We start from the raw sequence: 14100 nt of genomic DNA on the forward strand, positions 1-14100 counted from the left end.
TTCTGTGCCAGAAGACACCACAAGTCGGTCAGTCTTGATTATTTGAGGCCTCAAACATATTGCCATGTGTTATGTAGGATAGGTAGAACCAGGACCCTAGAAGTTCCTAGATGGTCAGTGATTTCAAGCAGAGGGTGGCAGATGCTAAGTATTCTAAAGTGTGGTGGCAGTAATACATGAACAGTAATACTGTTCAAAGAACATCTTTAGGGATACCGAGCTAAAATAATGAGATGTGCATAGTGTTACAAAGAATCCACCCTAGAATATTTAGCTACTCACCTTCTGACACCAACTAACGACGATGTAAGACAACCAGGTGTGAGGGAGACACAATTACACATCCGCTTCAAAATTATTATTGTGTGTTTCTCTGTGGTCATTGTGTATTAGATACCATCCATATCCTTTTTGGTGTGACACAATATTTATGATATCTGTTTTTGTGTGTATGTTTGAAGGTTATATGTTATTGAGTGAAAGCGGTAAGAATGTTGTGCGTCTGTGCAAGTCTCTGTAGTTAAGGTATGTCATTTTAGTTCTTCAATATATGTATATGATTATGTACAATATATCCGATAATTAACTAATATAAAAAAAATGAATACATATTTGGTATTTTTCTAAAATATTTTTGTTTTGAGTGTCACTGTTGTGTTTTCCCTTAATTAAGCAATAGGGATTTGCTAATGGTCATGAAGTAGCCCAAGAAATGTTACATATTTGTAGCTTCCCTGTCTAGGTGTACTTCTTACTAGTTCCAGGGGTCACCTTCTCTTTGCGAATACACACTTCTACCTTGTCCTTCCATACCTTCTTGTGTCACTCCTCCTACCTCGCTGCCTATGAAGTAGCTAAGTGTTGTACGGTTTCTACTAAGAAAGTAAGACTGCGCGGTTGGGCAACATATGCGTCAAAGTATGGGAACTTTGTCCACACATATCATCAGAATATGTTGATCCAAATTTCTGGCTAGCTCACAGTGCGTAATCTGAACCCCCAAACAGAATAAGGTACTGGATGTTGAATACAACCTTAGAACATGACCACTCTGACTCTCCCAAGGAAATTGTGGAAACAGATCTATCCTTTCGTGTTACTTTAGACATGCCCAAATGTAGACACAAGAATTATGCAAATTGGCATTTTACATTTATTGAAGCAGTTGGATTCTTGTGTAAAATACATGAGCTGCAATTATTACTAGAAGAAAACAAAGCATTGTTACCAGCATTACAAGAATGGTGAAAAATATTATTAATTCAACCATTATGATGTTGCAGTGATTATGTGCATATATGAATATATTTCATAAAGAGAACCCTACCTACTAGAGAGCGTAATAAGAAGTGCATTCTGCCAGATCTCTTGGAGCAGCTTAACTCCCCATTTACCAGTATGAGTGATGTGTCAGTAAGCCAGTGAAGTATGGAACAGGCCTCCGTCCTTTGCAGGATGGTGACAGAAGTCACAGGGCTGGGATTCAGCCACAGGCAAATGTCCAGGATAATCCATGAAAGTGCTCCTCTTTCACAGTAAATGTCAGAAGCAGTGTATATAATAAAAACAGCCCTCATACTCACTGTGAAAGAGGTGCTGAGCTATTCATTGTTTGTATTTCCGACTCAGAGCTGTCTCTGTACAAACAACAATAATATGCAGGGTCAGCATGCTCAGTGTGTTTTATCCTTGAATATAATGTACAGTGTTGTGATAAAATGCTTACGAAGAATTGTGCTTGCAAGCAGGACGCCTTCTGAGTATGTTATCATGTACGTGCAAAGTATGTTAAAAGTCACTTGTCTAAAAAGATGTCAAGTTTAAACATGAACATGTACAATGGAAGTTTTTGTGCACATGCCTTGGTAAAGCTCACTACACACTATTTTTCTGGTAACTTATATACGAGTATTTTAAGAGACCACTTAATTCGCAAGATTTCTTCCTGTTTGTTCTACTTTGGCCCCTCCTTTCCTCTCTTCCGAATCCTCTAACCCAGCTCACAAGTTCCACCTCAGAGCTTTGTGGTAATCTTAAGGTGACATAACGAGATAAACAAATAATATAAATCTCATGCGTTAAAAGAAGTATTGGCAAAACCAATATATATATATTTTTTTACCTTTGTCAATTGTATGTGCTGATGCTGTTCAGCCACACGAAAAAAAAAGAAAAGTAAAGGTGCAATCACATCGCCACTTTTGGACACACCAGGCTCGATGATTTATGTGCGGGCATGTGTTACAACACATGCACATGCCTAGGAAATGTTGTGGATGCCGTCATTTTTCAAGTTTATTTGATGATTTAAGACACTGTAAGCCAATCTACATTGGTAAATTAAAAAAAATACTTTTAGTTGCCCAAATGCCTTTTTTTATTCCAGATTGGCCTGGCAACAAATGGCAGCTGCAGGTCATTGTCAAACACAGGAAAAGGAAAGCAAGCCAACAAATTAAAAAAACAAGCAAATGACGGTGACAATAGACTTGCTCTAAACCCACTGTAATTTTTTGGTTTGGTCCACAAGTGGTCTTTCGTAATAGACATCTAAAAACTGACTGCGGCAGTCAAGACACAAAGATGTCCCATGGCCTAGACTCAGCTGTGAGTTGACCTTTTCCAGTGACAATAACGTGAAAAAGCTATGCCAGGCGATAACACCGGGCTCTCTTTTGCTCTCTCTCAAAGGCTCCCATTTATGTCGTCCCTCCCAGTGTTATATGTTAAACAGCGAACTGTCAAACGGGATTGCTCAGCTTGAGAGGCACGCGGGCCTGCGTCACGTGCGCCCACTGGAAGCAGAAAACTACTCGCAGAAGTATCCTAGCAGACAAGGAGGGCGATTTCTTCACAAAGCCAGCGCGCGCTAATGAGGAGAGAGGAAGAGTCGCGAAGCTCCGCAGACAGCAATTAGGATGCGAGGCGCGTGCTAGGAAAGGAGGTGACGAAGGAAGACACAGAGGATTCCAGAATGTTCCTGATAAATACTTCAGGGACGAGAGGCGTGTTAAAGTAAACACGAACAGTACAGAAATCATTACTCAGTATTACGGTTAAAAAACCCAGTGGGCCTATAGCAACCAGTGATGCATGTGAAAGAAAAGAAAGGCCTTCACTAAAAGAGAAGCTATGGTTTTAGCTTCGCATGCCTGCTGTTGTTCATCTGTTTAGCCCATCTGCTGCTCCCAAAGCTGAACAGGTGTGCTGTGAAATGTAAGGATTTGGATTCAGCATACATTAGACAGGGAGGGGTCAATACGGCGCCCACCCTTCCCACGTCCACCCAATCTCGTTCTACTGGCTACGGGAAAAACATAATGTTTACAAATCGGCAGAGTAGGTTTCCTGTGCTAAACCGGGATTAATGCGGTTTATGTTGTGCTATCATTTGGCTGATGGCGGTTTTAAGTGGCACGCAGTGGCAAGGTTCCAAACAGGCGGATTTGCTGCATGGAAAACAACTTCTCAAAATAGAACGAATAGCCGGGGATATCCTCTTGCGCCGCCGCCTTTTAAGCCACTGTGCTGGGCTAATGCCTCCTGAGAAGAAAAACATATTATCTTCTCTTCGCCCGGACTGGCGCTGCACTAGTGTGCATGTCTGTGGGTCCAACCATGTTGAGCATTTGAATTCGTCAACTAAGGAGTCGATTTGCTAAGTGGTGTCTAGATTTTTAGCCCAAGTTATCTTTTAACCAAGTCCCCCTTTAGGGCTTTTTTGTGTGCAGATTATCATTTCCAGGAGTGATAGTCAAGTTGATCCAGTTGAAATGAACCAGGACCTTTTAACTCCCAGAAAGCTTCAGGACTTTTAAGGGAAACCCAGAAATGGACAAACATTGGCAAAGCCAGTAGGTCTCGCCAGTGGTTAATTTGTAAAAAACATAGGTGCCAGGGCTCTCAGGAGACGGCTTGCACCAGTCCATTTCTCCTGCTAGCGCCAAAGCAAACCAAACCAATTATGAACCATGAGAGTGGGCAGAGGATATGGCGTAATAGCCAGAGCGGCAGACTTCGGTGCTGGGGAACCAGGTTTGAGTCTCGTCATCAGTTCAAATTGCTTAATTTCCTTCTAAATGAATGTGTCCTTACCTGTTGCTCATGAAAGGTGCCTGTGTTGATGATTAAGTGCCGGTGATGAGCACCAGAAACCACAGGCTCAAATTAAGCACTGGGTCTCGCCTTTTAAAGGTATTGGCTATGGCAATGTTTTGTAGCAGTGCTGTATAGCAGGGTTGATGATATGCAGTTTGTATAAAACCAATTAAAAGTGCTATCACGCAGCCAGGACAAATTTGTGTTTTGTTTTAAGTGCATTAGTGCTGGATGCATCATACTCCTTTTTTATTATTATTATTTATAGCCCTTCTGTACAGCAGCCACACTGCTATACAGCACGTCTACAGATCTTTGTCAAAGTCTGCAATGTTGTACAGAATGAACAAAAGACAATGGGAGAGCCAATAGCCTAAAAGGCAAGCTCTATTTGCTTTGCCAATGCATGTTAGGTCTTGGCACAAAACACCTGTGACTCTTAGCAAATCAATTAATCCCTCTGTGTGAAAAATAAATACAAAATTGAGATCTGGCAAATAATCCTTTCACACAAAGAAAGTCATTACGTACATGTCCATGTCTTAGTGAAATATATTTGGAAGCATATAACGTCTGTTGTCACAATAAAAGCAGGTAACATCTGTTGCCTCAATAAACATCTACTTCAAAGGAGAAAAAGGGCTTCTTTGCAATGCGTGTGTGGCATAGTAAAACATAGCTACAAATGGCAAGAGGCTCAACAAGGACAACAGGGAAGAATAAATAATAAAAGTAGTACCTCAATCACAGCACGATCAGCGGAAGGACAGCAATTTATCAGAAGCAAACAGTACTAGGTCCATGCCTCAGTCAAAAGATGAAGAAATGAAGCCAGCACACGCTGGGCAATTAGAAGGCAGCAAATAAAAGTGACCAACGAATGTTAAGCAATGGGTGGGTTACAAGCCCCTTGATGTATACAATATCTATCGCAAGCGAGAGTGCATGCACGCACTGTTGTAGGTGAGACCTATAAATGGTGTTGTTGATATCATGGAATCTGCATGGGATGCACTTAGCATGTGTAGGCCAGCCTACTAAAGTTGAAAGTCTATTTTCTAGGCACCCAGTACAAACACACATCCACTGTGGTTGACATATGTAAATCAATCACAAAACCAATATTAGTCATCAGCTGCAAACTGTTTTGAGGGGTACCTGAGATTTCCACCATGTGTTGCTTCTGCACAATTGAGAACTCAGTAATTTCACCCGCCCCCCTCTTCTCCATTAAGGTGCATGAAGACCTTGGGCTGAGCGGCGACCCCCTTTATGGTGTCCTAAGGAATGGAAATAAGGGTGGGCTGGCATGCAATGTCATTTCATGAAAAATTAGCCAGTAAGCCCAGTATTGATTGTAGTAGCAATGGCATGGCCACTACAGCAGTTAATACTTACAAATTGCATTGTCTAACTTAAAAATACAAACACACATGCAGGCACACACACAGCTTTGCAGTGCGGGCTGGACTGTTCCGATTGGAGCAGGGTCAAGACTGATTTGCATATAGCTGGGTCCAAACCGAGGTTGCATGGTGTGCAAAATAACAACGTATTGGGATGCAGCCCGAATGATAACCAACAGCTGGGGTAAATGTAAACATTCCAGCCATCATTTTTTGTATACTTGAGTGCATCACCCTAAGTGGGATGGGTATGCCCAGATGTTGGTCCCATGAACACTGTGTCACTGGCACTAAGCTATACCTGGCTGATTAGCCCATATCAAGGTGAAACCAAGCTGTGTTGCTTGTGTTCTGGTTTAGGGAGGACCTTGTTTTTTGGCTTCATGGTTTTTATTTCTTCCACATACAAAAGTTCAACCTAATTCTTGGAGCGTACAGAAAATAAAACACGAACAATTGACACAGTATTGTTGTAGTGCACTTCATTTACACACACAATCTACCAGCCCGCAAAACAGAAAATATCCTGCAGTGCTGTTCATCCAAGCGGCACAGAGAATGTAGTTCCTAAAAAGGAAAAACATACTACTCTAATAGGAACCTAATCAGTCTGTAGAAGCAGATAGAGACCTTTACACGTGTGTGCAATCTGGCGCAATGTGGCAACAGCAGTCATCTGCAACAATCAGTTACAAATGTATAACCTGTTAAAAATATCAAAAAAGTTAAATGCTACTTTTCAACAGTTCTTATCGTGAATGGTTTATCCAAAAGATCCCCAAAACCTGCAAAAAAAAATATATATAACATCTCAGCTCCTGAACAGGTAGGCGTCTTAAACATGCGAAAAAACCCACCAGGTCAGTTGTTTTCAACTAACAGTACCACAATGCAACAGGGTGGGAGGCCTCATACTGTTCATGTCATACAGAAGCATTTAAAACCTATTTTGAAACAAATGAGTTTGACATTTTCCGATTGGGTTGAGTAATGGTGTTGTGGAACGATTGTTAGAAGGGTGGCGAGTTCCATTGCAAGCAAAGTTCAAAACGTGTGTAGCCTCTTTCACGGCGACATGCTGCCAGATGCTTCGGGAGAGTGCAGTGCCCCGCAGGACATTTCAGCCGTCCCCGTCATGAAGTGCTCGGCCAAGGTGAAGGAAGCAAAGACGGACTGAACTTTGTTTAAATGTCAGGCCTCCTATGGCCAGACATTACATCTTCAGGGCTCGTTCAATAGCTGCTGTGATCTTCTGCATCTTTGAATCCCTGTCGACATATCCATCGCCATTCTTTTTGGAATGTACCAGTTGACCTTCAACTGTGACCTCTAACCACCCTGTTGATGTTGGAGTACCCTCTCCAGTTATCGACAGCTTGCCTGGAAACATTTCTTCCAGTTCCACCTTGAGCCGTTGATATTTGGGGCGGTACCTTCAGGCTCCACATTAGACAACGTGTATTTTCACTGGCATGGCTACAGGACAGTATCACCGACTACAGATCGGACAGACAAAACTCCACTTCTATCAGTAACACAATTCCTTACGTGAACAACGGTTTAGGGAGGACCTGGCTTAACAGTATGGACTGAACTGCCCACATTGGAGCAGGGTCAAGACTAATTTGTATGTAGCTGGGTCCAAACTGAGGAGGCAAGGTGAGAAAAAAAGTGATGGATTGAGATGTGGCCCAAGTAATTATCAGTGGCTGAGATTAATTCAAGCCTTCCATCCATCAATTTTTGTACAATTTAGGCCCTTGATATCAGTCATTCTGTGCCTGTATAGTTGCTGAAGGAGTCCCTGGAATAGTTTCTCTTGCTGTCACCCTGAAGGATTGCAGCTGAGCATTATTGTCTCATGTATGGCTTGTCTGAAGATGATCTTTGCTCATCTCCCAGCTCTGTGAAAGCATTCTGGACTGGTCTCCATGCCAGGGAGCTCTATCCTACCACCTGGGGAGCTAACCTCTATCCTCCTACCTGGGGAGCTAATGGTAGTTCTTAAGCTACTTGTTGGAGACCCCTGGTCTATATGACTCACATCTTGCCTTCTGTGTTTTTGTTACTATGTCACTTCCTCTCCCTCTTATCTCTCTAATTTTATTCTGTCTCTCAAGGGATCTTTCAATTTTTTTGGTATCGCTTGCATTTGCATGACCGCCATCTTTGTACCTTTTTTCTGTTTTTCGACCTAATCGTCTCTGTTGTGCCCTGTGCAGATGTTCATTATACCCAGCTTTAATCTGGACTCTAAACTCTTTTCCACCTAACATAACTTTACACGTCTCCTATCTCTAACTTTCTATCGCTATCTTGACCTACTTAGTTATCACTCTCTTTTTTCCATCACTTTCTTTCATTCTCCCTTTCTACAATAACTTGCTTTCTTCCCCTTCCTCTGCCTCTGTTTCTTCTCTGGTATCTCGTTTAGCCAGTACCATAATCAGCAGGTTAAAGTTTTGATTATCAAAATGTATCTGCAACCCGAATGTCAAATGTTCGAACCCTGATTGTGCACATTATGCTTGTGGCATGCATAGTGAGTTGATATATTATTTCTTTGCAAATATACAACTCTGTCCATAAAATTATATAACACTTTCACTTTGAACTGCTGGGTATAAACAATACACCATGTTATACAACACTTCTGTGTTTATTTAAAGGCATGTGCTTAATTGTCTTTCCTTCAAAAACAAAATATGCAGGCTTTCTTGTTCAGCTCAATGCATTTCGGGTCCTTGGCCCTTCTTCAGGGGCGCAAATCTATAAAATAACACAAAAGAAACCACACTTGTGTCATTCATACAATTGTGCAAGGAATATTCTCCAAATACAAACCATTAGTACTACATTAACCCATCAATATCTTTACTTTTCTGGGTCTTATCAGTATACATTTCAAAGAAATCCCTTCAAGCTGGAATTTGATTTGTACCTACTTATAACCTTCTCTAAAAGGCCTCTCCCATGGATGTTGCAGCACCTCATCCCATTCCCTGTCCTCCATGTCTCCAGCTTCCCATTTGGCTTTCAGACCACTCAGACCTCTTGAGTTATTGTATAGTAAGGCCCTGTATGTTAGTGAGACCACCCTTTTTGATAGCACTTCACCCTATTCCCTGTGTCCCAGGGGGATCACTACATATTTCCTAATGTGTCTGTAGAAAAGTAGGATTTGCTTCTCATGGTTACCCCTACTTTTTGCTTGATGTAATGCTGTTTTTGGCTAGTCTGACTGGGATCCTGTTAATCAAGACCCCAGTCTATCTGTTTTCTCCCTTAACTGTTATGTTATGTCCTTAGGTACACCCCAGATTGGATTCTGGTGTACTCTTGTCAGTCCCTAGTATATGGTACCCATGTACCCAGGGCATAGGTACCCCAGAGGCCTCCCATGGACTGAAGACTGTATTATGCCACCCATGGGAGGCCATGCAAAATGGAACTACAGGCCTGCCATTGCAGCCTGTGTAAGTTGGTGCTTGCATCACTTACTAAAGATATAGGTTTACTATATTTAAGGGTCACTGCACTTAAAACCTATAAGTCACCCCTATAGCAGGCCTTTACAATCCTGAGGGCAGGGTGCTCTGTTCTAAGTGAGAGAGTGTCCCTGCATGAGCAGGACCGCCCTGCAGCCTACGGAGTCCATTCTCCTGGGTTGTCAGAGAAGCAGCCATATACTAGTATAGAGGGGCATTCATGCAACCATGTGATGACCATCTTGAAAAGCCTGCACGAGGGGCACATTTGGTGTCCCTGTGCATAGTCCAGTTCAAACCAGTCCTGGGAGCCGTTGGCTCCTGGTCTGGTGTGAAACTGGACAAGGGACATGGGAGTAACCTCCCCCCTGTCCAGACCCTCCCCCGGGAGGGTCCCCAGAATCTTTCCAACCCTCTCCCGTGGGTACTTTAGGGCTTACCTGGCTTTAGGACCTTAGCTTCATCTTGGACAAGATTCAGAACTGAAACCACTACACTTTGACCGTCTGGGGACTCTGGACTTAGTTTGGGCCTGACTCAGTCTCCTTCTCAGTCTGCTGTATCGTCAGTGCCTGTGCACCATACAGGATGCGTGCAGGACCTGTGGAGCATCCAAGACGCATGAAGATAATCTCCCTTGGAGTGAAGAAGTCACTCCCCTGCATTCGCAGGCACCGCAATGCTTCTGACCGGTCTGCTGATCCTGAGCTCGTACAGACTCCGAAGGGTTCAACAACACAGGAGGTGAGTTCCTACATCTCTTGAGGCCCGAGCTGCGCTCTCACTCAGTTTGAGGCCAGAATCCCTCGTGGGGGCTGCAATACACGAACCCATGTGCACTGCGTACTTTTTCAAGTGCAAGTACTTGTTGGCAATTCTGCAACAAGTGCATTGGGCTCCGAGTAGCCCCACCCTCTGGCAACATCTCCTGCAAAGACCTTTAACCACCTCGCACCGAGTGCTCCATGGCCTGCTCTTTTGTGAATCTGCTTGAGGTCCTCTCGTGACTCCTGTGCCTCCGGCCTGTGGGTTCAATTGAGGGTCTACTTTCTTTTCCTTTGGCTCCCCTGCCCTGGCACTCCTGTGTATGGTGACTCTCCTGGATCTTGCTGGTCCAAAACGTACACATCCTTGACCTCCTGTGTCGGTTGCCTTTGCCAAGGCTTGTTGGTTCTCCCACCGTACACCGACCCCTCAGCACTCAACATCCTTCGTGGAGCAGCTCGCATCAGGCTCCTAGAAAACCTTGACATCGCCTGGTCCCTGCAGCTGCAGAGTCAAGGTCCCCGTCAACTATCCTGAAGCACTCAACATCGGTGGGCATTTGTCTACCAAGGCCCTGGTCACTCTCAAGTGACCCAGACTCTGTCCCCTCTGCTTTCAGGTACTCTACATCAAAAATCCATGTTTGGATTCCAATGGACACTTTCTCTTCTTCCAGCAGCGGCAGTTTCTCGAAGGCCTCCATTGGGTTTGACTGCAGTTTCTGACCCCACTTCACAATTATGCACCCGGATTTTCTGGGATAGGTAACTTGGGTTCTCCAGTATCCACGGGTGGAGTGGCTCTCCAACTTTCTGTCTTCCATGGGTTTTCTTCGACGTCCACTGGGAAGGGTCCTTAAACTTAAAAAATCCAACCACGACTTGCACATAGTCTTGTACGGAGCACCCAGTTGTGTTCTCACACTGCACAAGCAAACTGTGGGGTCCCTATCTAATCACCTTGGGTGGTTTCTTGGAGTCCCAGCAATTTTACGCCCTCTCGAGACTGTCCAGACTCGAGTCGTAGTTCTTATACCACTTTCTTAGTATATGGTTTTGTTGAACGGTAGGGCCGTATTCGACCAAGAACCCTTCAGAATTTGCCCGGCGTTAGCCGCCTCTCATACCATTCGAGATTACCAAACAAAGAGGCAGGCGCTGGAGACAGAATGCAGGAAACAGGAGTTTATTCCGACGGAGCAGAACACGTCAAATCAGACAACAGGGTATCTTCTCGAGGTGCTCTAAACGCATCCTTGGGGCCTGGCCTCTTATACACAGGTTTATTGCTTTATTACATAGAACACATTCTTGTTAATACTTTGATGTACGGAAAGGCATCCTCGGAATCTCCGCTCCAAACCCGTTCCCACACATATTTACAGTAAAAGTCCCCACCCCGATCTCAGTAGGTGATGACTATCGCGCAGCTGGATATCCCGCCGGCTCCCGGAATGTGTGCGGCTGATCGGATCTCATGGGGTGGGGGCTTTTATCAGTCATAGATTCTTTGAAGAGAGACAGCTTCCTATTGTAGGGGGCAATAAACTGTATCCGCGGGCTAGGTGATGGCCTGGGATCGGGCGGGACAATCGGGCACAGAGGAAGGGGGTTCTTCAAAGGATGCGTGATCATTAAAGGGACGGTGGGAGGTGTTAGTCGGGTGCGGAATGTGGCTCCGAGGCAAGGCCGCGCTGAAGGGGTGGTTTATGGCCCAAGCATGTGAGAACGTGGGCTGTCAGCGCGCGGGGGATGCTGGCGGGGTCAGAGAGGGAGAGAGAGAGACGCGCTGGCTATCGGCAGTGGGCAGAGAGGCAATGGCGCACATTTGAGCTAAAAGGGGACAAGATGGCGCCGATAATGTTTACGTCGCAATCTAGATTTTAACAGTCCTCCCATTTCAACATATCTAGCCAGCTTGTCAATTTATGTCTATCCCCATCATATTACGGATTTCTACATCATACAAAGCTTTCATGCGCTCAGCTTCAAAGTTCGGAGTCCGCATATTACGACGATTGGTATCAGTACAATCATGAGCAACCTCCATCCCCAGTCCTTTACAGTACTCCAGAACCAACTCCCGAGCGACCATCCTTCTTGTTCCTGATGAACTTCTGAGGAGAGTCTGTGGAGGTGTTCGATGGCCTTGTAAACGGAGGGTGAATTGTCTGGTATGTAGGTACAACAGCTGGACCCGATGATACGACATGCTCCTCCACGGTCCGCCAGAACCACATCCAGAACAAGACGGTTTTGAAGAGCCACCAGACGGACCGCTTGAAGCTCGGCTGTATTGTTTGTGAGGATACCAGCTGTAATGTTCATCGTTGTCTCGACTGCCTGGGATAAATGTCGAATGGCACGACTGTTCGCCATCGGACCCCAAAGTGGAACAAGTCCTTTCATTGCATCCAAGAATTGTGCTCCAGTGGAGTCGGCCCGCTCGATGTCCTTTGCTCGTCTCTGTCGGTGATGGCTTGCCGGAGCCACATAGGTTGGAGGAAGGATGAAGGCTATGTAGCAGGTACCTCCCCAGCCCTTTGGGAGCCAAGTGTAGGCTTTTGTACCACAGACGAAGTACATGTTTGGAGAGGTGACAAAAGAGGGTGGGTCGGTTGAGTACAAAGTTCTGGTGATGCGGCAAGTGCTGTGGCCCACCATTTGTGTCCCACGGCCTGTGATGCATACGAGGCCCGAGACATTGACGACAGATAGGGCCACAGTCAGGGTGGCAGCTGTTCGTTTCCGGAGGTAGGAGAAGGTGGGTCTGGCTGGATTGTTGAATATTTGCATCTCCACCCTTTCTTTGGCGGGGATGTCCATGTGAACAGAGGCATTGGAGGATAGAGGGCAAAAAGGAGCAGCAACTCTCCCGGTTTTGTTCAGCCAGACTCCATGATAAAAGTGTGACATAGTTTCGCTGGAAGTGGCGTTGTCTCTGTAGCTCTCTTGCAAGAGGATCAGCCAGGCAAGGCAGGAGCCGTGAACAGAGAAAGGTGAAGGGATGAAGGGAATGGAATGTCCGGTGGCATGTGGTATCAACCCACAGATCCAGCAATTCGTGGCATTTGCAGCAAGGTTGTGTTGGTGCAGCAACTGTACGAAGGAGTTGTTCCAGAACTCCTTACGCCTTTCTTGGATTTGAGGTGAAAGAGAGACCAGGTAGTGTTCTTTCATGGTGGTAGGCTGTGCAGTCGTTAGAAATGTCTTATGAGCCGGTGCGTTCTCTTCCACGATCCAGAAGGTAGTCATGAGGAGGAGGCAAAAGAGAAGAGTGATAAGAAGAGCAATAGTCTTTGAGCTGTGCAAACTGTCAGTTTTCGGGTTCCTATAGTGGGTCTTCGGATGTTCGGTTGCTTCCATCATCTTCGTATCGGGCGCTTCCATCATCTTCAAGGTGCTCGGTAGTGGGCAGAACCACAGACTTCGTTTGCTTTCTCTCCTGGCAGCCTTTGTAGTGTTAGGCCGCCGCTCTGAGAATGATAACTTAGTCAGTGGTCTACTTAGCCGAAGCTCCCTCCTTTCGTCGCAGGTTATACCCTTCTCTGGATGGCACAGTGGGATCAGGGAATTTCGCCAATTCGAGTGTCTCTGTCTCAGGGTAGCAGCTCAGGGATGGTCGGTCTTTGTTCAGGAGCTCTTCCTGGGTGCTCACGTCTTCGGTCGACGTCAGGGCCGGAGAGATTTTCTTGCAATGATGTGCATGCAGCCAATTTCGCTTCCCCTCCACTCGAAGAGCTGTTCGGGTGGTGATCAAGACTTGCCAGGGGCCCATCCAGCGGGGTTCCAGACTCTTCTCCCGCTGGAAGTTCCGGATCAGGACGAAATCTCCAGGCTGGATGGTATGTCCGGGGCCCCTGGAAGCATCGGGGATGGCCTGCAGCACCTGATGATGAATAACAGACAGTGTTTTAGTTAGGTTATACAGGTAGTCAGACATTAGGACGTCCGGGACGTCGTGAATAGATGTTGGTTTGGGTGCGGACCAGATACTCATGGGTCGGCCAAAAACGACCTCGTAAGGGGTCAAGTGGTGTTTGGTGGGGATGGAACGCATTGACAGCAATGCTAGGGGAAGAGCGTCTGGCCATTTTAGTCCTGTGGTAGCCACTATTTTCGCCAGTTTTAGTTTCAATGTGGCATTGTGCCGCTCGACCAGTCCAGCAGATTGGGGGTGGAAAACTGCGTGGAATTTCTGTCGTACCCCCAGTCCTTTCAGGATGAGCTGGATAACCTCGGCTACAAAATGGGGGCCATTGTCACTCCATAAAATACGGCAAAGGCCGTAGCGAGGGAAGAACTCTTTCAGTAGTACTTTTGCAGTGGCAATAGCAGTGTTGT

The 14100-nt window shown here is 45.5% G+C and overlaps 1 protein-coding gene across 1 annotated transcript; it reads right to left on the reverse strand.

Annotated features, from left to right (window-relative positions):
* Positions 1–6369: 6369 nt before the first annotated feature.
* On the reverse strand, positions 6370–6978 carry LOC144753251 (selenoprotein W-like). Its single transcript, XM_078641002.1, is given in 1 exon segment — positions 6370–6978. A coding segment is annotated over 1 exon segment (261 nt). The 3' UTR covers positions 6370–6717.
* Positions 6979–14100: the final 7122 nt, after the last annotated feature.

Source organism: Lissotriton helveticus, chromosome 5_1 (assembly GCF_964261635.1).
Source record: "Lissotriton helveticus chromosome 5_1, aLisHel1.1, whole genome shotgun sequence".
In the NCBI taxonomy this organism is placed as follows: domain Eukaryota; kingdom Metazoa; phylum Chordata; class Amphibia; order Caudata; family Salamandridae; genus Lissotriton; species Lissotriton helveticus.